Source organism: Solea solea, chromosome 12 (genome assembly GCF_958295425.1).
Source record: "Solea solea chromosome 12, fSolSol10.1, whole genome shotgun sequence".
In the NCBI taxonomy this organism is placed as follows: domain Eukaryota; kingdom Metazoa; phylum Chordata; class Actinopteri; order Pleuronectiformes; family Soleidae; genus Solea; species Solea solea.
Window position 1 is genome coordinate 12,268,229 of NC_081145.1, and position 27,253 is coordinate 12,295,481.

The following is a 27,253-nucleotide window of genomic DNA, read 5'->3' on the forward strand; positions in this document are numbered from 1 at the left end:
TAGATTTAGCAACCGGGCTCCAGAGAAGACAATCTGCTTTCTGGGCACTGTATATGAATGGCCATTTGATGTGCACTTTCAAGTATGTTGGTATGGATACATATTACTCTTGATACAGAGCTTATGTGCACGTCTAAATAGAGAGTTTGATTTAGCATGCATGTTGTCTTGAACAGACAGAAGGTCAAGGTGAGGGCACAAATAAGAACCAGTCTTCCCAGTAAGAGCCAACGTTTCAGGTAAAGGAGAGTTTCCTGTGTTGAAGACCTTGCGGTAATGATCAAAGCAGTCTTTGCTGCACAATCTGATTTCAACCAATATACAGAACAACCTTTTGCAGAAAAATGGTTAACAGATGTGTCCATAACATGTGTTTTAGTGGCTGGTTTGACTTCTCTGACAACAGTTGCCACGTATTTCTACATGCAGTGTTTTGTGGAAAAAAAACGTTGCAGGTCACCATATGTTTTAGCACAGAAATAGAAATGAATAATAACGCTTTTCAGCTGTAGTGACATGAAAAAGCATCAACCTTTATAGCTGCCATACGAGAGATAAGTTTAGGTTAGGTTTGTGACCAGTTTGACTGATAATATGTCATTGATTGATTTGTGATGTGTTGTGTCATGTTTTATTTGAAGAGAACATGCTGTAAAAATGTCCTTTTTTTGTACGGGCAGCCTGGATCTTCATCTCCACTCCTCTCTGAGTTGGAGACTGTGTGAGCTGTGAGCTCCATGATTCTCAAACTTTACTCGGCTTTAGGATTTAACTGGGGTGAAAATGGTTATCATGTGGATCAGCTTGCAGGGTCTGTGAGCAGAGGTAGCTGGTGAGCAACAGCCTCAGCACCCTCTCTGTATGTAGTAATGAACTCTTACCTTGGCTTGGAAGGCTGCACCACTGGTATCCTCTCTGTGTTTTGGTAACCCTCACTAAAAAAGCCTTGCTCTTAATTGTGTCCCATGGGCCCCTGTGCTCTCAGTATTCACAGCCTGTCCTGTCCCGCGCACTGATCCTCCCCCTCTCCCAATCTTAGCACCATCATCCCAATTCGACAGGTCTTCCCCTCTTTAATCGCTCATCTTCAAAGCGGCATTGTGATGCCCTCGGGCTCGTGGCTGCTCCGAGACACAGGCTGGCCTTGGGGTCCTGGGAAGAAGAGGGAAAGTGAGGTGGTGTATAAAGCAGTTTGTTAATGTAGACAGGCATGGGTTAAAGAAAATAACAACAAGTAGTTCAGTTGCTGTTCTTCATCATGTTGTCACCAGTGAGACGTTGGTGTTGTGTAATTGCAGAAGCAGGTCGCAGATGTTTGAAAGCGTCTGTGACGCCGCCGTGAACCGTTCTTTGATGTGGGCATCTTTGCAGAGCTGAGAGATGCGGGCTGTAGCCTGAGGCCTGCTGAATGTTTGTCTCTGATTGACTGAAGTGGCGGACAGTGTCAGCTTTCATCAGCATCAAAATAGCACCATCGATCATACTTCCAGTGGCTGCATGCGTATCAGGTGTCCATTTATCCCAAAACATTAAACACTGAATAAACGAGACTGCGTAATGAGTTCAATCTGCATTTATTATGTGGAATAATTGTGTATTTGAAATGAGTGAATACATTCATGCCTGAGTGCAGAAGAAAGAACACAGTAAAACAGTGGGTTAGCTGTGGCTAGAGGAGATTTAGTGATTATATGTGAGATGCTCTCTGACCAGAATGGGAATCGTTTCTCCATCATGGCGGTTTATCTTAATCTCTGATGGTTGACGCACACTGTAAGATCAATAAATCCACATGGGGTAAAGTGATAATTCTGCCTCAGCACTGCCCTCATTAAAATGAATGTCCACGGGTTATATGGCAGCCCTTTTCTCATTTTTAAAATATTACAGCATGATATGGACTCTGTCAGAGGCTGGCAAGAGATTACAAGGGGTGTTGACATCTAGAGATGCAGATTTGTCCTTTTGTTAACTGTGTTCAACAGATTCATGGGTCAAAATGCTCGGATAGGAAATGTTGTGTTTTCAACACTGCAGCTGCGAGCTGCAAATGTAAAGATGGTTACTTCCTTCCTAAATGTTCCTGTCCACTTCCTGTCCCCGGAGGAAGCGTCCGAGATCAAACCACCAGCTGTTGTCTGACCTCTGACACTGAAGTCAAGGTTGACCGTTATCTCAGGAAAAAATGAAGGTTGGTGTACTGTAGTGGTTAGCACTCTTGCCTATGCAGCAAAAAGCCCTGGTTCGCAACCCGGTCGGAACAAGGGCCTTTCTGCATGGAGGTTGAATGTTCTCCCCGTGTGTGCATGGGTTTTCTCCGGGTTACATTACATTACATTACATGTCATTTAGCAGACGCTTTTATCCAAAGCGACTTACAATGGAATCAAGTACAATTAGCCAGGGGTGGAATCGAACTTGCGACTATGATATCTTTCGTACACAAGGTAGGGTCTTAACCACTGAGCCACTCCACCCCAGTTCTCCAGTTTCCTCCCTCAGAACATGCCAATTTGGGATTAGGTGAATCGCACACTCTAAATTTGTCTCTGTGTGGCCCTGTGATGGACTGGTGACTTCCGCCCTATATGTGGAAGATAAAGAGGTAGAAGGTGCTGAGTGAGTGAGTGAGTTCAGTCAGTCATCATCTACCGCTTTATCCTCAACCAGAGGGTCGCGGGGGGTGCTGTGCCAATCTCAGCTACATCGGGCGATAGGCGGGGTACACCCTGGACAGTTCGCCAGTCCATCGCAGGGCCACACACAGATAGAGACAAACAACCATTCACTCTCACACTCACTCCTATGGTCAATTTGGAGTGTCCAATTTACCTATCCCCACATTGCATGTTTTTGGACTGTGGGAGGAAGCCGGAGTACCCGGAGAGAACCCACGCACACACGGGGAGAACATGCAAACTCCATGCAGAAAGGCCCTTGTTCCAACCGGGGCTCGAACCCGGGTCTTCTCGCTGCAAGGCGAGAGTGCTAACCACTATACCACCGTGTGGCCCTGAGTGAGTGAGTTTCTTAACGAAATTCATATTTAGTTAAGGCATGAAACAGACCTGTTCACAGGGTCAATCACATACGGCAGCTAAAAAAATGTCAGAGAGAGGTTCTTAACCAAGGCACTTGTAGGGTTGTGCTGTTGTTTGTTGAGAATAAACAACTAAGACCTGGGAAGCTGCAGCCTCACTAAATTTATTAACAAAACAAAGAGTGCATTATCAGCACTGCATGTCCGTCACAGCAGCTTTGCGTGCACTTGCGATAAAAAATATAAAAAGAGCTGTGTCTGGGTTCATATTGCTTCACCAACTGCTTCAGGAGCTGTGTTTAAAGCTTCTTTCAGAGAGGACAAAGTCCAGTTTGACCTACTTCTTTGGCTTTACTATCAAAAAACACACAGACAGCACTTGCTACATTTCAGGAAGTTTAGATATTTTCATCTCAGTGCAGGCAGACACGCCCACAAAATCCCCATATTGCATGTTTTTGGACTGTGGGAGGAAAGTGGAGAACCCGGAGAGAACCCACACATGCAGAAAGGCCCTTGTTTACTGAAAACTCTTCTTTACTGGTTGAATATTATCTGTAACCCACGATATCTCTGTTCTTGGAGAAAGTTTCTCTGCAGACTGACTCACTGACAGGATGACACAAGCAACTGCCTCGTTGTTTTATTTATTTGACTCACCTAACTTTTGTTTTTATACTAAGAAAAACAAGTTTCTATAATTTATTGTTAATGATGAAGTGACTAGTTTATTCACTCATTCAACCAACGGTTAAAGAAAACGCACAGAGTTTGCAACCCTCGTGTGATCAATGAAAAACAATACATAAACACACCTGACCAATCACAATGATAGTCGGATACAGTGGTCATCTGACAGGCACTAATGTTGGAGTGCACTGGCGCCTTTAATCCCTCTTATTGTTTCATAGCTCTCCTACAGTTTCCTCTTCTATCTTTGTCATGAATTGAGCTGTGGGGAATAACTACAGTGCATCCTGTTAGTAAAGGGCATCATTTAGAATGTGCTACTCTCTCACATACTGGATAGATGTTAGTGATGCAATCATGTTGTCAGAGCCTGAAATATCAGCAGAGGCTAATCATCGAAGGGCTGCATAGATGCTGAAATTGCCCACAATGCTTGTGAGCTTAAATGTCAATGACAAGTTGGTGAGAGAGATGTATTTAAAAGGCAAACCATTGAGTGTATGTAGATGAAACCTTTTCTCTAGTGTTGAACTGTCCTCCGCTTTGTTGGACCCTCCGTGGCCTGGCCTTTCTAGTCTCCCTCGAGGGTTCGGCCTATTGTTGTGCCTTCTCAGCCGTCTGCACCGATGTCTCTTCTCACCCCATAACTGATTCAGTGAGGCTCTGCGATCCCATTGGTGCTCCGCTTTCTCATGAAAAGGTTCTCCATGGAAACCGAAAAATAATGCGGACCCTCAGCACTGTAGCTCTCCACTGGCTAATAGCTCTCTAAACAGAGGTTTAGAAGTGACTACCTCTGCAACAGGCTTCAGGGTAAAATGTGACCACCTGGCCGCGATGATTATGTATGGACTGTATCCGCTGCTGCTGTTACAGACTGACACAAAATGAAAAGAGATTACAGTGTTGCATTTCCTGGGGATACGCTCACAAAACCATATGGTGAATATTGTGTAAATTACTTTTTGGATGAGCTGTTCGTCATGTGGGTCCCCGTGCTTGTGTAGTCACTGCAAGGATGTTATTGATTCCCTGAGCTTGTGCTCTGTAGTGGTTGAATTCAAGGCTTTGTGATAAGGGAGCGCATCATTCCAGTGCATCTCTCCACTTCTCAGAGTTTTTACACTTCCTCGCTCAGACTTTGATTGTCTTTTTGTAGATACAATCAGAGCTGTGTATTGTGCTTGTGGGGGGGGGAGGGTGTGCTGCTGCCAGTGTCAGCCTCAACCCGGTGAGTCTGATGTTTGCTGGCAATATGGTGTGTCGGCGGGATGATGTGAGGCAAAAGTTGTCCGTGCCAGTGCTGTTAGAGGTTGAAATGCTAGCATTTTAAGTGACACGTCATCATTTTCAACTGGACGACATGTGTGGCACAACATGTAGAAACAGGGAAGAGTTTCTAAAAGCATACATGCGTTCAGAAACGCTTGCTTGGAGATGTACAATGCAGGCCAGTAATGTGAAAACAAGGTATTCTACAGAACGTCAGTGAATAATGCATGAGTTCAGATGCTCATCGAGGTTTTGTCAGAAGCTGTACGAGGTGACTGGTGTGCTGGAGCTGCTAATAAGTGATAATTAACTGCATGAGAAGTCACACATGTGCACTCAAATTAAAATTACCTTTTCAGGAACACAGGCCTGTACTTTTGCTATTAAAGGCAATGCATCTTTTTCTGTCCTTTTGAATTTTGCCTTCCAGCTGAGAAGTAGATACTCACACAGATAAAACACACTTGCAGTCTTAGATTAGCTCACTGCTGGGGGCGACTGCTTCATACATAATAAATGCAACCTCGCTCATTTTAAGCATGCTACAATTTTATTTTCTGTGTTTCTCTTGCTCCCGGTCTCACTCCGTGAAAATGCATTACGCATTCTAAGACAAATGTGACGCATCATGCTGCTGCTGCTGCTTCCTCTCTCTTTTATTTTCATCTCATTAGCTCATCCCTGACCTCTGCTTCTTCCCTTGTGCTTCTGTCCAACAGCCCATGACAACAGGAGAGGGGAGGAGACAAAGAGAAGTCATCATTTTCATCTGAAACAAGGGAAGACACAAGCGTATACCCATGGTAAGTTAGTATTCCATCTACAAGTGAAGGATACGTGTGCTTAAAAAAAAAACCCACAACTTTAATCTTGAGCGCATATTCCTCTGTGGAACATATTTTTGCTCTTAGTTTTCCCACAGCATTTGTAATGTGGATGATTTCCACCAGAACCATCAGTTCTACACCAGCAGACACATGTGAAGTGAACGAGAGAAATAACAGAAGGTGGTCATTGACAGACTCTGCGAAAAATGCTGACAGTACAGGGGCAAAGCCATTGTTACCATCAACAAGAGGCACAGGGCTGCAGGGTGCATTGGGCTGGTTTTGTGAAACAGGCAGACAAGTGCTTTTGTTCATTTACAAACTCAGCAGGCCAGCGCTGGTCTTTGTTAGCCTCTGATTTTCATTGGCATTTGTAACATTAGTATTCCAGGCATGGCTGAGCAGCAGACATGTATAGATTTAAGGGTTAAAGGGGAATTTAGACCCAGACACATCAGCCGTAATCAGTCAAACCACAAAACTGCAAAATAGTAGCCAACCAGACAAAGACACGTGAAAGCGACATGTAAGTTTATAACCTTTTAAAATAGTGTTTCCATTAATATTCCAGTTTATGACAAACTGGGTATTATTTTGTGTGCAATTCACCGATTATTTTTCTAATAATAAGACATTGGGGTGCTCTTTTTCAGTTTAGCTAAGTTAAACCATAATTGTACTTTGCTCCCAGATCTCAAAAGTTATTTGAAAAAAATATCAATATAATCATTGTAAACACCAGAGACTGATAAATCAGCCTGTTTCAGACCAACCATGTTTGATTTTTCAAATTTTGTGTAACATGGACACAATAAGAGAAACTTCTTTATTGTAAATGAATTAGTTCATATACCTCCTCTTCTACTGAGTCTATCAGGTGAATTTACATTTCTTCACTTTGGACTAAAACACATTTCCATACACAGTGCCAAAGGAATGTGGCCATATGCGGTCCAGACCATCACATGTGGTTTGAGCATTCTGATCTCAGTGCGTCCTCTATCTTGGCTGCATTCATACTTATATTTACAACTGTCTACTTGTGATCAGATCACCCATGATGTGTCTTAATGCCACAAATGAATAAAGAGATCCTTGGTCTCAACCACATAGTGTGTCTAACTTTCTATGGGCTTTTGATCTCATGAATGTTCCTTGAGAGGTTCAACAGCTGGGATTTTAACATTATCTCCATGTTGGCTTTGTTTTTTTTTTGGAATTTGAATTTGAATCTTAATCTGTTTCATTAAAATCAGAATTACCATTTTAAATTGGCCTAGAACTCCAGCATCACATTAGTATATAGTTATATTAATACATATATTACAAAGTGCATTTGCTTCAGCAAAGAACCATTATTTCTCTACTACATTGTTTATGCAAAGGCATTAACAAGGCTTGGTTTTGTCTATGAAGTTGTGTATGTGTGTGTGTGTAAGTAAGTGATAAAACAGCTCTGTGGTCTTCTACGTGGGGGGAACTTGCTGTTTTCCAACTAACATATGGCCACACGGTGTGAGTGATCGCTCATTAGACAAATGGCTGGCCAAGCTGTCCCTGTGTCGTAAAGTGCTTGGCTCTGCTCCTCTTTGTTTTTCAACAGGAACTAGTGCTAAGTGGAGATTCCAATCACTGCTCTGCAGACAAAGGCCACTCTCACCCTGTATCCGGGTTGCCGTGGAGACCTGTGTCCTTAGTGGAGGGCTGGAAAGATTCCAACATGTTCTAAAAACAACCCAGTGGGTTTCACAAAATGTTGAATTTCACCCACAGAAAAGCAAAAAGCACATTTATTTTTCTTTTTTTTTTTCTGTTCTGTACTCGTTGTTAAGAGCACTTTGTGTGTATTTTGTGTTCATGCACATGTTTATGCTTGAAAGCCCTTTTTGTGTTTAGTCCCCTGAGGCTGAAGTATTGTCTTTCCTTGAATCTCCCTCTGTTTACTTATGCCAAAGGCGATCTATGAGGTAAACTGTCTTCATAAGGAGATTTGACAAAGACAGCAATCTCTACTCGGAACAGTCTTTATAACAAGGTCCAGGGAGAACTTCACCAACATTTTAATTGTCTCCTGCCTGAGGGTCAAACTCTGGTCAGAGTTAAGTTAAATTGTGAAGATTATTGATTGGATTTTTCTAAATATTTGAAAAACAATTACCTGGTTTAGATTCCACTCATTGTGACTCTGACATAAGTATAGGTTTTGGCAAATACAGGAATATGCAAGAAAAAAAGGAAAGACAGCACAAACCTCCACCACAGCCACTCACTTATCCACTGTGAAAATACCAAGTAATATAGACCTATATGAGTCTATTTTTTTTTTTTTTAAGCAGTGTTAATCTGTCAAGGTTAACTCTATTTTTTTTTCTCCCTTTGGTTATAACCTATATCCCCAGAGAAGTTTATTTAAATCTGTCCTTAACTTTTCGTGAATTATGCTGCCAACAAATCTGGCCAAAAATATATCCTACTTGGCCAAGGGAAGAAAATAAATAGGCCTAACTAGAAATTGTTTGGTCCTAACACTTCCACTGATGATAACAGTGGGGACTTATTTCCTAACAGTTAGGAAATAAGTCCCCACTGTTACTATCATAGTGATTATTGAGCATTTAATTTTGAATTGAGTTGTAACTCAGTTTTATGGAAAGCCCCGACAGCAACGCGTTATCCTCCAAAGCACCCCGTGGGAAAAGCCCGAGCAGAGTCCTAACCGGCAGCTGCGAGGAAGTGTTTATGTGTTCATTGTGTGCTGCTGCTACCACATGCCCTCACTACCAGACAGGCAGAGGACTCAGAGCTGGAACTCCGGGGGAATCAATGCATCATTGACCATGTGCCTGTGCCTGGTATTGATCCAGCACTGTGCAGCCAGTTTGTATCTTCAGCCAGATAGAGGTGCCGACACAATTAAGTGAGGAGTTAAGCTTTGAGAGAGCGTAAGGACCATTCAACTACACACGCTCGCGCACGCTTGAGACACTCACGCGCGCGGACGCACGCTTGCAATACACACGCACACACACAAGAGTTATACTGGTGATGATAACATAAGCAAAAATCTGCTCATCCCAACAATCACATGTTCTCCCCTCAAGAATCTATTAATGCCCTTCCCCCTCCCGGTCTGTAAGTAAGGAGCTGGAGAATCAATTTCACTGTAGGAATAGAGCAACTGTTAGCACTGAACCAACAGCTGGAAGTGTGCCCAGTTGGGAAGTCAAGAATGTGGCCTGCAGTGCTGTTGACAACACATGGTCAGTGTGTGTCTGACTGTGTATTTGTTCATTCTGGGAGTCATCTCGAGTTAATCAGCCCGTTGTTCAGGAGTGTGTCAGCTGCCTGGTCCGAGAGATTCACACATCCTCATTTCCAAACCTAATGGGTCAGGAGTGCAACACTCACATGCTTCGATAAGAACTGCTTTGGATTCACTGCACATGTTGGAACAATAGACTTAGATGATGAATTGCTTTTCACAGCAGAGAAAATTCATTAGTGAATGTTGTTTTTTTTTTTTTTTTTTTGTGAGAAACCAACAATGGCCATAATGTGCAGAAGCTGATAATGTTCAATCCTATATGTGTACTGTGAAAACTCATTAATCTAAGCTTGCCTTAGGGAGGAGGAGTCTTTGTCTACACCCTGGGAATCTAACCAGCCTTTGGACCTTCACAACAAGCCTTGCAGTCTCCTGAACTTCCTAACCCGCCTGACTTTGGTTGCTCTGCTCTCTGTATGAGCTACACCCACACAAGCTCTGAGCTGCTTTGCCTTTGAGCCACATTCATACACTTTCTTTCTGTTGTTCCGCAAGCTGTATGTCCTCTAGAGCAGCATACAGTACAGCAGCATACGGTGCTAAAGCTAGTTAATATTCAGCACATTTCAAAGCTCCTCGATGTGACAGCACAGCCCAGGGCTCATTCTCTCCTAATTGGAGGTTCATTAAGGGACATGTTGTGCCTCAGGGGAGCCTTGCTCACTGCCAGAGGAGTCTGGCTCTATTTGCTTTTTGGGGTGTTTGCTTGCTGCGGCTGATTTAGGAAGTCGTGGAGAAATCTGAAAATGGGTTTTTAATTGAGATAAAAGGTGATGCGGCATGTGTGTGGTCCCTTAGAGTCACCATCAGAGAGTATTTGGACGAGGCAGAGAGAGCTTGAGAGCGGCATACAGTAGATGGAATAGCACACCTGCTCCAGCGGCATCAGGGAGATGGAGGATGGTTTGCACCATCCCCAGGGTTCAGTTACAAGTCATCATTTAGAGGGTCAATGACATTTAAAGGGTCAAGTTCCAACTCTGATCATCTCAGCATGGGTTTCAGAATGAATGATTATTTGTAATGCAGGCTCATGCTCAAGATGAAGTGAACTGGCTCTGGTTATTGGGGGTGTGGAGGTTGTGGAGGGTGGCGAGTTTGGCGAGGGGCAGACACAGTGTCCTTGTCATGCTCTTCGATTTGTCCAGGCAGTGGAGCAAGGGGACATGGACTCGCTTCATTAATTGTGCCAACAGTGTCAACTTCAAGGAGAATCACCCAAGGGTGTGCTGCTTGCTTTCTATATTGAGCATTCCCAATGTGGGTCTTCTATGTCTTCCTTATCTTTTAATTACAGTGAGCTGACACGACCATCATGATTGATAGTGTAGTTGTTGGCCAAAGCGTCCCCTGGTTTTCGAAGTGAGCATGAAGAAAAGGGCCCATGGCAGTGTTTTAGACTTCTGAATCCTTACACTGAGAAAAATGTAGGTCAGATGGGTTTGCCCTCATTACAGAGCTCCAGCTTCTGTTGGCACTGTGCAGCTGCGTTATGATCAGTTCTCATTAATGCACGATCAAACTTTACCATACCATACCAGTGGATCTGTTTTCAGCCAGACTGAATAATAAGATCATGTGGTATTTCATGATGCCAGTAATGGGAGACCCAGCAGACAACGTAGATGGAGGCAGCGTTTATTGCATATACCTCGGGGCAAAGACTGCCACTTAGATTGTCAGATTGAGGGCACACGTTCTGTATTTCCTGCTAAAAACACAGTCTGTAAACAAACATGACTCACACAGCAGAATGAAACACTGCCTGCTGCTATGTGTCATGTTGTTTGATGCTTATTATGAGTGTTTGTTTTGTGTGTCGAAACACATTGCCACCCTATTGTCCTAAACTCGGCATATAGCTGTAGTAGAACAGCCAACCTGAGGAGGATTTGCCTTTAATCTGGCAGGAATTTGTCGATGTTGTAACCCTGCAGCTTCTGAAGTGTGAACCACATTTCCCTTGTCTACCCAATGCACCCTGCAGAATATCCGGAGAGTCCTTGTGGTCTGATCTCTACAACTGTGATCGATGAAGAACTGGGATCCCATGGGAGCCATGGGAAAGACCAGTTTGTTTACTCTGCACTTTCTCTGGGGTTTCTGTGGCACTTTGATTTATACGAAGCTGGTTTGCACCATGGGCTAATTATTTAGAGCTCAGCTTGGCCTGCATAGTCCACTTTATTTGTAAGCAGCAAAGTATTTTAATGCATAAAAGAAAAGTGGCTGCAGATCTTATAGTTGGTTTGATCCGGAGACTGTAGAGAAGGGTGATGCTGGAAGAGAATTCAGACATTTTGTTTGGAGAGAGAGAGAGAGAGAGAGAGAGAGAGAGAGAGAGAGATGAGAGCTGAGCCTTATGATTTTTTTCCAGGCCACCCCTTTCTCCCCTGCCCCCTCATTCCACCTCTTCTTCCTCTGCCTCAATAAATACAGTTTGCACTCTTTTGTAGGAGCCAATGGAGAGCGGGAGTGATGAGAAAGGACATTTTCTGATGCTTTCCAGTGAGCCTGTAATGTATGCAAATCTCCATTAAAACCTCCTGTGCCCTCATTAGGCCAGCAGGGCTTAGGAAAAGGAGGGGTTAATTAAAACCTATCTTTGGCAATGAGGCTTGTGGTTGCTCTCAGAGTGCCATAAGGATGGTGATCAATACCTAAGCATATCATTATGATTTAGAGGAGGTGTTAAACCATAGCTCTAAATCAATTTCACTGGGCCTGGATAGGAAAGGAGAAGAGGAAAAAAAAAAACAAGTCCTCAGGCTGGTGAAAGAGAGTAGTCTTCTTTTATATTAACTCACTCCCCGGCAGACAAAGACTGTCTTCACATCATCTGTATTGTTAAAATTAATTGTCACCCGACTAATGCAAGCTTACAATGAGGTAAAAAGAAAAGAAAAAAAAGAATAACATCCATGAAACTAACAATGGAAATCAAATCAGTGCAAGTGTGCCACGATAAGTAGAAGAGACTAGGAGAAGATGTGAGTTATTGCTTTCATTACCTGTATTGCGGTGTAAAATATGCAGTGATCAATTGTTTAAATCAGTGCTGTGGTGAGGTTGTGGTTCACCTGAAAATGTGAGTCCATTGTGGGAAGTTAGGGTGAAAGGGTCGAGGCTAAATCCCATATGAGCGACAACAAAGAGAGGCAGGAATGAAAACCTGTGTTGATCACACCTCAGGCTTCACTACTGCCTCAGAGAAGCAGAGAGTTCATCCAGAGGACTTCTCTGACAGCACACCAGGCTGTGGAAAGACTGCCTATAGATTATAAGATTACATCTGACGGATGTGCATCCGGGTACAGACAAAAGATGTGAGGAGCATTGAAACTTTTTTTAGTTCGCAGGTGGCAGTGTATAGCTTGTGTAAATTGGTGTATAATTCCTCCGAGAAATCCCTTTTTATTCTGCTTGTTTCTAGTTCTAGTTATAGTTTCCATATTAATAATCAACCCTTGTTTACATTTCAGTTTTTCTAGACTATGTGGATAATGTGTGGAATATTACCTGAGACATTTCCTATGCTTCTTATGGATTAACCTTTTTTTCATTTGCTTGGAAGGTAAAAATGAAGGCTTTGTAATGCATCACCTATAGAGTATAAAGGTATACAGGGTCATGGATACTCATGCAACCATGTTGTCTCTTAATGCACAGGAGGCGTTCTTCATTAAGCAGGAGTGCTTCCAGGGCAGGCCTTCATCAGTGAAAGTGTGTTGATGTCAGATAGTGGGCTGCCTGATCTGAGGAGAAGGAAGGCCCCTGTCTCTCATTACATTAAGAAAAAGAAACTCCATAGCACAGGTCATACGTTGTCAGTTAATACACATGGAGCCCGAGTCAAGACTCACATCCTTAAGATGCTCTGACACACTCTTGAGACAAACTGAAGCCCCATCTGTCCAAAGACAGGAAGTGCTGAAAGGAAATTGGGCTGTTTGACCGCGACAGGACATTTTAAAATTACATAAAGTGTCACTGTGTGTGTGTGTCTGTGTGTGAGAAGGTGAGTTGTGTCAGTTTGGCTTGACATTGTGTAGACTAAAGTTGTTGCTGAAGGACTGTTAAGAAGCTATAGATGCTACAGTGCACCTGAGGGGATAATATGAGGATTTTTCTGCTGAAATGGGTCCAAATGAAGTGACGAGCCAGTGTGCGTGCTGTATGTTTAAATTGTGTGCAGTTTTTTTGCCAAGTATCGTTTTCCGTGATACTTTCATCTTAATGCATGTTCAAGTCAGGAGAATGCATTTTCCTGGAGGAGCACTTTACAAAAAAACAAAACGTTTTTATTGTTTTCTCTCAGGGGCAGGGAGAGGCTTCAGCACGTGGCACAACCATGGAGGGGGATTGTCTCAGCTGCATCAAGTACCTCATGTTTGTCTTCAATTTCCTCATCTTCGTAAGTATTTTTCATCTCTTCCTAAAAGACACTTAATTTAGCTATCTGTGAAGTTAGTGTCAGCCTAATGATTTTAGATGGGCCTCTGGCTGCCCTCTGCTTGACTGACTAATGGAGCCACATTTGCATTTCATTAGACGGAGGCAATCTTGATTCTATCAAATTCTCTTTTGATTAGATTTTAGTGTGCTGACACACATCTGAGGCTCACTGTGCCATGTGGAGTTTGTGACTGGCACCTGATGTTATCACTCTTGATCAGACAATCAAGGGTAATCCTGTTAAGTTGGAGCCTACAAAGGGGGGAGGGTCACAGTAAGAAGGTTTGTCCCCTTTCCTGCTTTATTAAGCGCAACCAAACCGTTTATAGACTTCACTGAAATGTGGTTCACGGCAAGCGGAGGCAATAATGCAACCAGTAGAGCAAAGAACTAACTCAGCTGTTACGATCACTCAGTAACAGGCACTGTTTTTTAGTGCCATTGCAACTTAACAGCATTTTTCAAACCCAACAAGCTTTCCAAAAGACTATCTCTTCTCCTCATTCCTGAATCTCAGCCCCCGGCTGATGTAAGGTTCTGTTTAGTTGAAGAAGAGTAGATATCTACATGTAAGCGTTCCACCCCTTTGTGCCTCAGTTGATACTCAGTCTTTTATCTTAACTCTCACCCCAACTGTTCAGAGATTTGCATTCCCATTATCTTCTCCTTTGAAAAAAAGCACAAATTCATCCTCCATTGTGTTGAATGTTTCATGTGCCAGTAGGGGCACTGAGTGATCCTTTGAGTTCCAATTAACTTTTCAAATGCTCTTTTTTTCTTCATCAGCTTGGGGGTTCTTTCCTCCTGGGAGTGGGAGTGTGGGTACTGGTGGACCCAACCGGGTTCAGGGAAATTGTAGCAGCCAACCCGTTGTTATTCACCGGTGTCTACATCATCCTGGGCATGGGAGGCATGCTCTTTCTTCTGGGCTTCCTGGGCTGCTGTGGCGCTATCCGTGAAAACAAGTGTCTGCTTCTCTTTGTGAGTTGACAGACAATTTAAAATGTGGATCTGTTACTGATCTTGTTTGTGTGCATGTGTGTTGATTATTCTGTCTGCCAGCGTTTGGACTGTCATGCCTAGACGGAAAGCTTAAAGAGCAAAATGCCCTTTGTATTTTCCTCGGTGCTTTGAGCCTCATGCATTGTTAATGCTGAGTGAAGTGAGCACAGCCACACAGTGTGATTTTTACTGACTGATGTGCAGTTTTTCTGATACTTATCCACCTTGTCCACCCTGTCTCCCTTTCTCTTTTGTGTTTGTTCTGTTTTTTGAATACAGTTCTTCATGCTCATCCTCCTCATCTTCTTAGCAGAGCTGGCTGCTGCCATTCTGGCCTTCATATTCAGGGAACATGTAAGTTGCCTCAGTCTTCAATCCTCCTTTGATTACCAGTAGTTACGTCAAAATGTATTGCTGAAATGTCTGTCAGAAAACTAAAACCTGGCATTTCTCATTAAAACACTCCTAAATCAATAAAAGAAATTGAAGCAGCAGAATCTGAAATGCTATCTTTCTTATTCTATTTACAAAACATTAAATTTACATTACTTGACCAATGACAAAAGATATCTTTTTTCATAGGCAGTTGTTACCAAACCCTTGTGTCCAGTGTTGTTCTTTTGTTATTAATTATTATTACTACTTTTTTTTTTTTTTTTGTTACAGTTCTTTATGCTGATACTAACCTGTATGTGTCTGTTGCATTAGCTGACCAGAGAGTACTTCACCAAGGAGTTGAAGAGACATTATCAGGGCTACAACAACACTGACGTCTTCACCTCCACATGGAACGCCATCATGACTACAGTAAGGCCACAGAGCTCACACACGGTAGCTTCTGCTGTCTGGTGTCAGGGGAATATGTTTTATAGATAAAAATCCAAGACATGTAGGTCAGTCTTCATGCTGGATTCACTCACACATACTGGAACACAGACCAGAGCACAAACATGCAGGCCTATCCATTAGTTATAGCCCTTATCCTTTGAGGGTCACTGGGAGATGGAGGCAGTTCAGGTGACACTGTGCGACAGGCAGGGTACATCCTACAAAGGTCAGCAGTCCATTAGAGTCACTACTACAGCTGTAGCTTGACTATACCTTTTAATTGGACTACTGCCCTTGTCCCAGTATTAAAGCACTAGCAGGGAATCAATGTATTAATTCAAGTGTGTCTGCCTTCGATACGCTACATGGTGATATGCCCCCCCCCCCCCCCCCCCCTTCACCAACTGGTGTTTAGTCATTAGCATGTTGAGCACCACTTTTCTACAAAACTACATAAATGTCACAATTTTAAATTCCTTAAACTGACATTCAGTCTCCTTATCATTCCAAAGACGCACTAGACTTGGTTCCGTCATGTTTTCTCGTTGTTGTCTTGTTCTGTGAACAAACTTCTTCTATTACTTCTGGGACAGAGGCCAGGGATTCAGACTGTAGAGCATGCACGGAGCTCTTAGGTCAGCTTGAGTTCAGCTAAATTGCTGCATGCTGAACGTAATAGTAATTCAACTCCCACTTGCATTATCTGAATATGTTAGTCCAACTTTCCGAAATTCGATTTAATACACTTTCAGTCACACAAACATGTTTTCATGCATTTTTAATACTCTAGTTTTAGTCCAGCAACACACATATTAGATTAAATCTAATACTTTTTAATTGAGTGTGGAGACATCTCATGCTCAGATTCACACCTCTATTAACACAAACTCCACGTGTTTGGACTGTGGTAGAAATTACACTACACGGGGAAAACACACACCGACAGTGAAGGAACATACTAACTCCACACAGAAAGGCCCTGACCAGCTGACCTGAAGGTGTGACTGCAGAACATCCTTCCATTAGTACTAACCACTGCATTACCTTGCCAGCCAGCAATACCGATGTGTTCTCCTGTTCCCTCCTGCCTTCAGTTTGACTGCTGTCAGGTGAATAATAGAAAGAATGTCTCCTCTTCTATATGCTGCTCTCCTCCTCTCTACAGTTTGACTGCTGTGGTGTGAACAGCCCAGAGGATTTTAAGGACAGCCTGTTCAGGCTGATCAACCAAAATCATATGGTGCCAGAAGCCTGCTGTCTGCGTGCCAGTCAGGCCGGGGACTTGGCCTATATCAGCCAGGAGCAGTGCTTATCAGGCAATATGATGTTTCGCAATAACAAGGTAACTTCTGTCATCGACTGTGTCAACTCTCTCTCTCTCTCTCCCTATCTTTCGCCCTCCTTCCAAACCACCTCTAGGCTTAATTAGAGCAGGAGATAGTTGAGGGATGACACCCAGGGACTATAGCTGACTCCTCCATGGCTGATTAGTCCTTTTTCATGTTTTGGTTGTCATAGGAGACCATCCTACTATGTGGAATAGTGTGGCGACACCTCTGCATGTGTGTCAGTGTTCTGTACTGTATGTGTGTATGCATGGATAAATTGGATTCTTTTGGAGAACACACTGCATGTGAGCAAATTACAGGATAATGGTTTATGAATATACGTAATTAGGTGTGTATCACAATCACACACATACATCCACATCCCTGTTTCCTTGAGGATAAAGAAAGTTTTGGAATGAAATATAATTACAGTGAAAGCTGATAGGATGATTTTCCTGCACTCCCCACCTGTTTTTTTTGTTTTTTTTAAATAATATAACTAGAACAATGCAAGATATCTACAGTGTGTGTCTCTGTTCTTTAACACAAAGAGTCCTCATTAAAAGGCAGTGAGGCTGGGGGCCTTGCTTCCCACTCATTCAGCCAAGACTTTGTTCAAAGCATCGCTCAGTTTAAGCCGTGATGTTAGTTTAATTGTCTCTGTAATTCTGCCAGTTTATAGCCCATTGATTCTCAACCGAGCACCATGTTTTTGTGTATCCAAAGGGGTGTTACTCTGCAGTCGTCGACTACTTTGAACTGTACATCTATGTGGCTGGTGCACTCGCCATTGTGGTTCTCACCATTGAGGTACATCTCTATTTTATTATTATTTTAAATTAACACGCTGCTGCTTTTGTCTTGCCTCTCCAGTGATGTTCATTTGAGAAATGGAGAATTCTGCATTTAGCTGAAGAAATGTGCTATATAAATATTATTGGAAAAGCTCTTTGTTTGGCAAGACCTCTATCTAGTGGTGAAACTTGGTATTACAAGAGGATAGTTCTTGCTTGTATATAATTGTGTTTTTTGCAAGGTTACCTTTTAAAATTCTTAGTGCAGATGTCAAGTTAAATGTCCATAATGCACTACTAAAAACACATAGCTGCCATTATATCACAGGATTATTATCATTATGCTGTATGTACAACATTAGTGCAGACAAAAAGTGTGTTTCCATTCAAATCTATAATAAATAAATATTACAGACCAGAATTTTTAAAAATGCATATGGTCATGTTAAAGTGCAGTGTGTAGTTAGAAATATAAAAGAGATTAAAAATATATATATATGAAAGTGAAGTCATAATAAATATAATAACAAAAACAATTATGCAAAATGTAGTTGTGACTGATTTCAAGTTGGACTGTGCAGCAGCTGTACTATTATACTTGTATTAAAAATGAGCTGTGTTTTTCCTTGTGTGATAGTAATTTACTTTTCTTCTTTTCATCAGCTCTTTGCCATGGTCTTTGCAATGTGCCTCTTCAGGGGAATCCAGTAGAGCTGCTGTCTGTGTTCTTATCTTTTTTTTTATTAAGAAAAAGGGATTCAGGAGTTAAGTATAAAATGGACACTTGTTAATTTGTTGATCTTTTTTTCTATTGGCTAATAGGTAGAAAACAAACTCTTGTACTTCACAGCTGGACTTTTGAGGTACTGAGTCTCAGAAACACACACACACACACTCATACAAACCATAGTGAAGAGCAGATACAAAACTGATGTAAAACGATTTCTGTGTAAAATGGAAACAGTAAATTGTGGACCAAGTCTAGCACAGACTGGGTATAAAGTTGACCGGGCATGAGGACCAGGTGAAGCCTGAGCAGAAGGCACTGCACTGACTTTTGGATGAAGAATATTTATATTAATTAAAGTTGGCTTAAATGTAAAAAAAAAAAGTGTTTTATGTACAATTTGGCTGTTACCCCTCCCCTACATACTGTATACTGTAACACTCCTCCCTCAACATGCCTTTTTTACAGCCACTTTTCTTTAATGCTGTACTATATAAGCTGTGTGTCTGCGCGCGTGTGTGTGTGCGTGTGTGTGTGTGTGTACATACTGAATGCTCTTTCTGAATGTGTTTGTGAGCATGTGAGTTTGTGGTTTGTCATGACCCCACCCAAGCTTGAAAGCAGACTTCTGATACTTTTTTCTAAACGTATGGTGATGTTTATTGCAGTAGTGGCTATAGCCTATGTGGTTTTAGGCAGTGAACTGTACATTAAGTGTATGCATTTGTATTAGATTGTTGATTCTCCAGTGACATAAATGGCATTCTGGATCACTGTCCTTGTGGTTTTTTTTTTACTTAAATTGGTTGCACATCTTAAGGTCATTTTATTTGTATTATTCACAGTTTTATCAGAAATACAATTACATTAATGTAATGAAATGCTGGTATGTGTATTTTTTTCATGAGGCCAAATGAAAATCAGTTATTCCCATTAAACTTTAAGTACAATTTATTTGTCAAAGATTTTCTGGTTTGGTTGTTAGTCTCTTTCACTTTCAATGTATTCTTTATTACACACTTTTTTAAGTATTGGAACATGAAGCATGGTTGCCATTTATCATTTAATTTTTGAGAGAAATGATACATTGCAAAAATGACACATTAACATCAACAATTTACAAGACATTTGTAAGGCAATGTTTCTGAAAAATGTGATACTCAAAAATATAACAACAATTTAACCATAACATATTAACCTTTATATCAGTTCCTCTCCAACACTGGTACAAGACCGGCAACAAGTTTTGGATTTCTGTATTTTTCCAATCGTGGGCAAAGACCCGCCCCTAGCTTTCCCGTGATTGGCTTATTACAATTTTGCCTTAATTCCAACCAATCAGCACTCTTCTTGTCTAACCCTGAGCCAATCAGAGGCAGGGTAAGTCTGGGCGTTTGTGATTCGTGAGTTGATCGGGAATAAGTTTGAAGGAAGTTAAACATTCAAAATTCCTGTAAATGTTTATGATATAATTTAGGGACGGTCTGCTTTTATTGAAAATAGAAAGAAATTCAGGGTTCTTCATTCTGTAGGTTAACAATGTTGGGTTTTTAAATGGGGAACACGTAGATGGCGGAAGAGGAAGAGGATGACGCGTGAAACACGACGCTGACATCCGGTGAGTCAAACTACAGATCGAGATTTAAAAACTTGCCTCACTTCTGCTCATGTGCGTCAATACAGTGAAACAGTGAACCGACATTCACACTGAAACTGACGAAGATAAATGTAACTTGACATCATTTATTTGTTTATTTACACCTGTGGTTTTTCGTTGTCAAAATGGCTGCTCAATACTGTATGCCATTACTGGGTTAATCCTCTCGAAAACGTTAGATTTAGGTCATAAAAACAGTTGTAGAAGCTTTGTGGTGTTTCATGAGATCACCTCAGTCTCATCCATACATTATAAATGTTGGCCCAAAACCATAAGTTGGAAAAGTCTACAAGCCACACAGGTGAGTTAAATTGCAATGAACTCAGAGTATAGGCAGGCTGGACTCAGGCTCAGTATAGTATAGTATGTATATATATATATATATATATATATATATATATATATATATATATATATATATATATATATACATATATATATATATATATATATTCATACATTCATTTTTTTTCTCAATCCAGTGTACATCGGTGTAACCATGTATGCAAACCTGGTGCAATATTATCAGAACACATGCCTGTGTGTGCATATAGAGCATCGTGCAGTTCACTAAACACTTAAAATTCTGTGAAACTGGCTGACGTGCATTAAGACCAACATGTGGGTATTATGTAATTCATTAATGCACTTTAGTAAATTATGTAATCGGGCAATGTGCAATATCACCAGTGCTGAGCACCTTAATTATCTCTAATGCACTTTAGCACTTAGCACTTTAACATCTTGGTCATTGTGGTCCTTTTTTCTGGTCTGAGATTTCTTTTTTTTTTAACATTGTCTCTTATTATTCTGCACTTTAATCTCCTTTTACTGTTACTGTTATTGTTGTCTGGTGTTGTGTGGCTAGTCCTGGCCTGTCAAAGGACTGAAGAGGAAAATTACCTTTGGCTATAATCTTGCATATTTACACTTGTCCATCCATCTTCTATTGTTATATCCTTCACATGAGGGTTGCAGGGGGTGCTGTGCCAATCTCAGCTGACATAGCAGTAGGCGGGGTACACCCTGGACAGCTCACCAGTCCCTCACAGGGCCTATTTACAGTTATATGTTCATTAATATGTACTGTCCCATTATAGATAAATGAATGTAGTGTACTATTAGGCTAGCCAAATAAACTGGGAGTGTATCTGAAGTTAAATTCCTCAAAGACAGGTGTTCCTCATCCACTCTTCTCTAACCCACCCCATCCTTGGCTGGGCTGCTGACAGACAGATTTTTGCCATCTTTCTCCACACCTACCTTACACTGCTCCGTTTGTTTCAACTCATCTGCCTGGAGGTGTTTCCCCCCTTTTTAAAAAAAAAAAAAAAAATTGTATTCACCTTTGTCTGAGAATGGTTTCTCAATGGTACAGATCTGTAACTCAGATATTTTGGCTAATATGGGACACATTTCAAACAAAAGAGGGAGTTATCTATGGCTTCAGGGTGAGCCAATAATTCTGTGGTTTCTCCACAACAGTGTTGGCAAGCCACGTGTTGAGACATGCTTGTGTGATTATCTGCAGCCAAGAAAATCAGTCTTTCTACACACAGTCTTACAGAACTGAACTATAAGTCTATAACATCCATCAAAACCACAATAGCACAGGGCAGTACACCCTCACTCAACCACAGTGTTGTCGTGTGCTGTTATCTTGATTTTTATAAGTTGGCTACTGTATCTTGTTTGTTGACCATACAGTGATGTGGAAAGCATAATTTCCCACTGGGTACAATAAAGTTATAGTCTAAGTTTGGCAACAGGATATTGTGTGAAAATATGGACAGCACTTTCTGAAACTGCTCAAGATGGGTGGTTAGTGGCTAACAATTTAGGCTCATTAAATAAAATGTATTTTAAAGTTCTATTCACATGGAACATACTTGTGGTTAATTAGGTACATTTTGCAAGACACATTTTGCTGTATGCATTAATAGTCTGTATCCAACGTTTTAATGAATGGATAATAATGTTGTAATTGTTGAAATGCAGCAGTTTATTTGATTCCAGTTTTCCTGACATAGGTTTTAAAAACTATAGAAATGTAGTATGAATATATATTCTGTTCGTGTTCAAGACAGCCGACGGAGCTTTTTTTAGTTTCCCTGCTTCATTACCATATACTGGTGCTCATTACAGTCACCTCCAATAAAAAGAGAAATGTGCAGTTTTGTTTCTCTTGTCATATATGCCATTGGCAATCAAAAATAATCACATAACAGTAACCACTGGTGTCAAGTGCATGAGTCATGACCAAACTGAATCATAAATACACAAAACCCAAGTAAAGTATCTCAGAACCACATCTTATTTTGAGCTACACAGAAATTAAATAAAAACATTTATATCAGTGTCTTTTTTTGTAACTCCTACTCATTAGGTCATCAATCTATTATCATCATGTCTCACAATGCTTATAGATTTTCCACATTCACTATCCTCGAGTGCATCAGCCAACAATTATTTCTTTTACCACAAGAGGGCAGTAGCATTCCTTCTATTACTCCATTCAGCGCTTGTAAATTGATTTTCTTCAAGAGCATTAACATGAACATTGTGTTCACTCTTTGACATAAGCATGAGGAATCGAGCAGCTTTATTAATTCATTTATTCATTAGTGTAATCCTTTTTTTAAATTATTTTGATCGTAGTTTATGGAATGACAAATGAATGCAGCTGTTTGCTAGTCTAATATTCCATAACACCATCTGTATAGAAGTGGTACATGGTGCCCTTTTGTTGACTCTGTAAACATGAACTGCAGAGCAACAACTCTCAGGAGGGCCGGCATTTTTATCCTGCAAACTCAACGTGTTGACTGAGGCAAATCTGACGTGACTATAAGGCCAGACCCTCAAATTAAAACAGTGTGTCTTTGGTATTTTAGGCACATTTTCTGTTTGACCTACTGATCAGTAAGTAAGCACCAGTAGCTATCGCCATGTCAGTGCAACCCCCCCACAAAAATCCTTTCTATCAGAAGTGTGTGCAATGGTGCATGTCAGGTTCTCAGTGTGTAGTTAACAGCTGCTAAGTGTTACTGGTGGTCAAGACAAGAAGCTCCTGATGCTGGTGGTTTACTGAGCAGCCCTCCTGTTGGCATCATAGCAGACTATATCACTGTTTTCCAGTACGGATGCAAACTTTGCTTCTGACTGTGGAAAGATATTAAAGTTTTAAATTAGACAGAAGCCCAAGCAATCAAACTAAATGCAGCTGAGTTTAAATATCGGGCAGAAACCAGCCAGACACAAACGTGTGTTGACATAGTGTGATTTTTTATTTCTAAATAATACACGTTAAACAAATTTGACTGAATAAATACTAAGATAAATAATTTATTCTGTTTTAGAATTTGAGATACAAATGGGACAGTTTGTGGTAAACCTTCAGAGCGTCTCTGATTACATTGTTTTAATTTTGTCCACTAGAAAAAAAAAACTTGAAAAAGCTTTTGGATCCTCTCTATAGTAACAAATCTTAATGCAAGAATAAACACAGATGAACATACATTCAAGAACACTCCTTTGTTCTCAATATGTTACCAGTTAAAGTGGTAGGTCTGTAGTCCTCCTCCTGCTGTTCGTGAAACTTGTATAAAATCCCTTAAAATAATCTTGGATTTTTTTGTAGTTTGGGGTCACTGCAAGGGATTGATGTTGTAGTATTTAGCTCTTTGCTCCAGTGTAGTCTTGCACCACTATGTCTCTTCTTTCCTCATAAAAATTCCTCCCAGGAAAAAGGAAGAAGAGAGTGAGGCATGGGGGAAAGTGGGGCGATGGGCTCCGTGTTCAGTTTGTTTTAGCCCCCTGTTTGGAGAGGAAACTTTCATTGCTTGATGATTTATGAGTGCTTAGCTGCTCAGGGGATTTAGAGAGTCCCCTTCTCCTGCATGTAATAGCCAACCCGCTAACATAAAACTTATTTTTCTCCTTTGTGTTGTGTTTATCCAGTGTGAAAGGTGTTAGGTCCGGTGGTGAGTTTGAGGGCCTGGAGAAACCCCTAAGGACCATTCAATAGAAACCATACCGGGGGCAGACGATTCACATCTGCTGTGATCAGACCGCAAAACCTAATGTGAAAATGTGAGAATCTAGAAAATACACTCGACAGCATAGTTTGAAATACAGGCCTCGCAGTAGCCAAATAATGCTGCAGCCCACTGAAACAGTAAGGCTTTGTTGTGGTCAAGAACAAATTAATTGTCCAACTGCCATCAAGACCCATGAGACCTGTGTCCATGGAGCCATCATAAAGCAGTGCGGTGCCCATAATCCAGTGTGAAACAGGAAGTGAGCTGGTTTGGCTGGGATATTACTCTGTAGGGATGCATTGTTTCTCAGGCAGAGCGTCACCAGTGTCTCGAGAGATCTCTTGTGCTCTGTGACTCACTCGCGGAGCATGTGTTTCCAGTCCGCAGGACTTGGATTTAGTTGATGACTACAAATAGATGGCCTGAGCTCTTCCATGCGAAAAGACCACAACATGTTCTATGGTTACAAGGGGGGGGGAGTTTAACAACCACCCGTCAGCCAAATGATAGTGATTGTATGACGCCACCTCATTTGTCCCCATTAATAATCACTTTCTCTTTCCTCTCTTTCTCTCAGTTAGAGAGTTTTCTCACAGCCGAAGATTAATGCAGTATTTAGTTGCTCATTGCACCCCAGATTTTCTCACCCTGTGGCCTTTGCTGTCATCTCTGCCTGTCAATCAGGTCTGAGGTGCTCTGGCGCACATGAGTCTGTGAGAGGTCAACTGTTGTGTATGTCTGACCTTTGAGCTCTGCAGCGGGAGGGCGTCGTGTGCAAATGCATAAGAACAAGGCTGGACTTGAACACACGATAAATCAGGAGGATGCCTCGCCGCCCCCATATTCACAAGATTCATAATTGGAAGCATATTCCAGAGAGGAGAGATGAAATGCCGCTCTGGAGCTAAGAGGTTAGAGGGGTTAGAAGCACAGCTGATAACAAACTTAAAATGTGTGAGGAGGGAATCAGTGAAAAGACTGCTGCTCTGTGAATGTTGACTTACACATTAAAGGCTGAATATGGGGAAGTAAAAACTAAAGGCTTCAAGAGAGTGAGTCCTTTAATTGCCCCAGCATGCCATCTGACAGCTGAAGCATGTTTTATCAGGCTTGTTATTTACGTTGTACCACGTGCGTCTAGTAAATGCAAAATGATGGCTTCATGTATAAACTTAATAAATCTGGTCTTATATGTAATGACTCTGAAAATATGCACTTTTATATTTTCCTGTTACTTTTAACAACATTGCGGCTTTGCAACAATATATAAATGGGGATTTAACCCACTAACCCAGTTACATCCATTCTGAGCCTGAGTAAACTTACTCTGTGTCAGTACCACTTCAAATCGCTCCCCTCTGTTTATGTTAGCATGTCAAACAGCCACACTAGATATTTCCACACTCTAATAAAGTTTTATTAGTTGGAGTTGGTGAATGATGTGAGCCAATGTGAGGCTGTTTCCATGGTAACAGACCACAGAGATGCCTGTCAGGCAGCTGGCTGGCCATCAGCTGTTCGGTGCTCGCTGTCAGCTGAAGGGAAATTTGAGAAGGAATTGTAGAGTGACCACGCAATAACGAATCAAGCAGCTGCCTGCTCAGATGCAGGGACTTGGGAAGATGCTCACTCTGATAGACTCACTTAGTGAGTCACTTACTTTTTTACAGGTGTGGCAACTAATATTTTTGCACCATAGCCAGGTTTTTAATTAAAGAAAACAGAAAAGAACAATCAGATATTGATCTTTCACTCAATATCTGCACTCCTGAGTGGTGAAATCTGGCGTGGTATAGTAGAGAATGTTCTTGAAGTCCAGTAATGGTCTGCACATTGAAGTTTAAACCTTAGTTTTAAGGAGTGTGTCCTTAATGTCACTCAGAATTTAGTAAAACAGGAAAGTATCCCATATTCTGCAAACTTTAAAGCAGAACTATGCAACATATGCTGGCCTTGCTATCACTGTAGTAAACACACCATGATGAAAGCAGCTGACAGTTTGACTTTACTCTTAAAGTTGCTGGTTGCTTGCAGAACACTCAAAGTTTGACTCACACTCCTGAGGATGTAGTCAAATTACTACAGTTACCACCCCTGAACTTTGATAAATAAGAGGCTTTTACACAGAAAACAAGAAAAAGAGGCAGATAACGTTTTGGGATTAACGAGGAGATCGAGTCAGCTTAAAGAATTAAATAGTTTCTGGAATGATAGGAAGACTCGACATGCTACAAACTAGCAGTTGGTTGTTTTGGTCAGCGAGAAATTGCCTAATACAGACAAGCTGAAACCAGGGCATATCACCACAGAGTGTAGTGGAGGTGGACACACTTAATTCAATAATAAATTCCCTGCTAGCGTTTAAAAAGTTGCACTACAGCCGCAGCTTAAATGTACATGTAAAGATGATGACTGACTATCATTAGTGATTATGTTAAACTTTGCACAGTGTTTCTACCCACTCACCAGACTCGCACAGTGCAACGTGAGATTCAGGGTGCAGAGTGTGTGTGAAGGAGTTGCAAATATCCCAATGGAATGATCAAAAATGATTTTAAAACTGTTTTTTTTTTATTGTTTTAATAATTGCATTTGCCTAAGTAAATGTCTCACAGATTGTTGCATGCATATGAACACATTTTGTTTGGAACAACCTTTATATTTGTAAATTAAAAGCTCTGCAGATGTCCACGACAGTGTAAGTGTTAAAAGAGATGAAAGTGTTCACATCGATGGAGTTGTACTGTAGATAAGTTGATGTAGGAAAGGTTGTTCCAGAGCCAAAGAGCCCATTAGAAGGCACTTAGGGAAGAGAAGTATCCATGTTCCTCTCTTAATAAAGCTCCGCTCTGATCTTATCCCTCTGTCAAGTCCTCCTACACTTACTTCCTATTATTGACACAATGACCTGTCAGATGCTGTGAAGTATAGATGTGGTGACATGCAATTTTTTTTTTTTGTTCTGAAACGTGCGTACAATGTCCCAGCGGATATTACTTCTGTAACATTTTTATATGAGACAATACCATCTTGTCTCTGGTTCACGCTGTTTTAGTTCTGTACTGATGGAAAATCTTGCTAAAAAAACAGATGTTACTACTTTTAGATCAGTGGTATGTTCATGCTGTTTAGGATTAGTTTCGTATGTGTGTCAAAAGCTTACCTAAATCTGTGCTCTTTTTTCATATGCTATGCTTGTAATGAGGAACGTTTTCCAGGACAAAGTGATGCATGTCGTCTTGTTTCCTCCTCAGCTGCCCCCCTCCTC

General features: G+C 41.3%; 1 protein-coding gene across 1 annotated transcript in view; it reads left to right on the forward strand.

Moving 5' to 3' along the window:
* tspan18b (tetraspanin 18b) overlaps window positions 1-19,058 on the forward strand; it is a 33,946-nt gene extending 14,888 nt beyond the window's left edge. The window contains exons 2-9 of the mRNA XM_058646618.1: window positions 5,722-5,805; window positions 13,473-13,568; window positions 14,396-14,590; window positions 14,891-14,965; window positions 15,320-15,418; window positions 16,605-16,781; window positions 17,494-17,577; window positions 18,225-19,058. Coding sequence (XP_058502601.1) covers window positions 5,803-5,805; window positions 13,473-13,568; window positions 14,396-14,590; window positions 14,891-14,965; window positions 15,320-15,418; window positions 16,605-16,781; window positions 17,494-17,577; window positions 18,225-18,272 — 777 coding nt within the window. The 5' untranslated portion in view covers window positions 5,722-5,802 and the 3' untranslated portion in view covers window positions 18,273-19,058. The remainder of the gene's footprint in view (window positions 1-5,721; window positions 5,806-13,472; window positions 13,569-14,395; window positions 14,591-14,890; window positions 14,966-15,319; window positions 15,419-16,604; window positions 16,782-17,493; window positions 17,578-18,224) is intronic.
* Window positions 19,059-27,253: the final 8,195 nt, after the last annotated feature.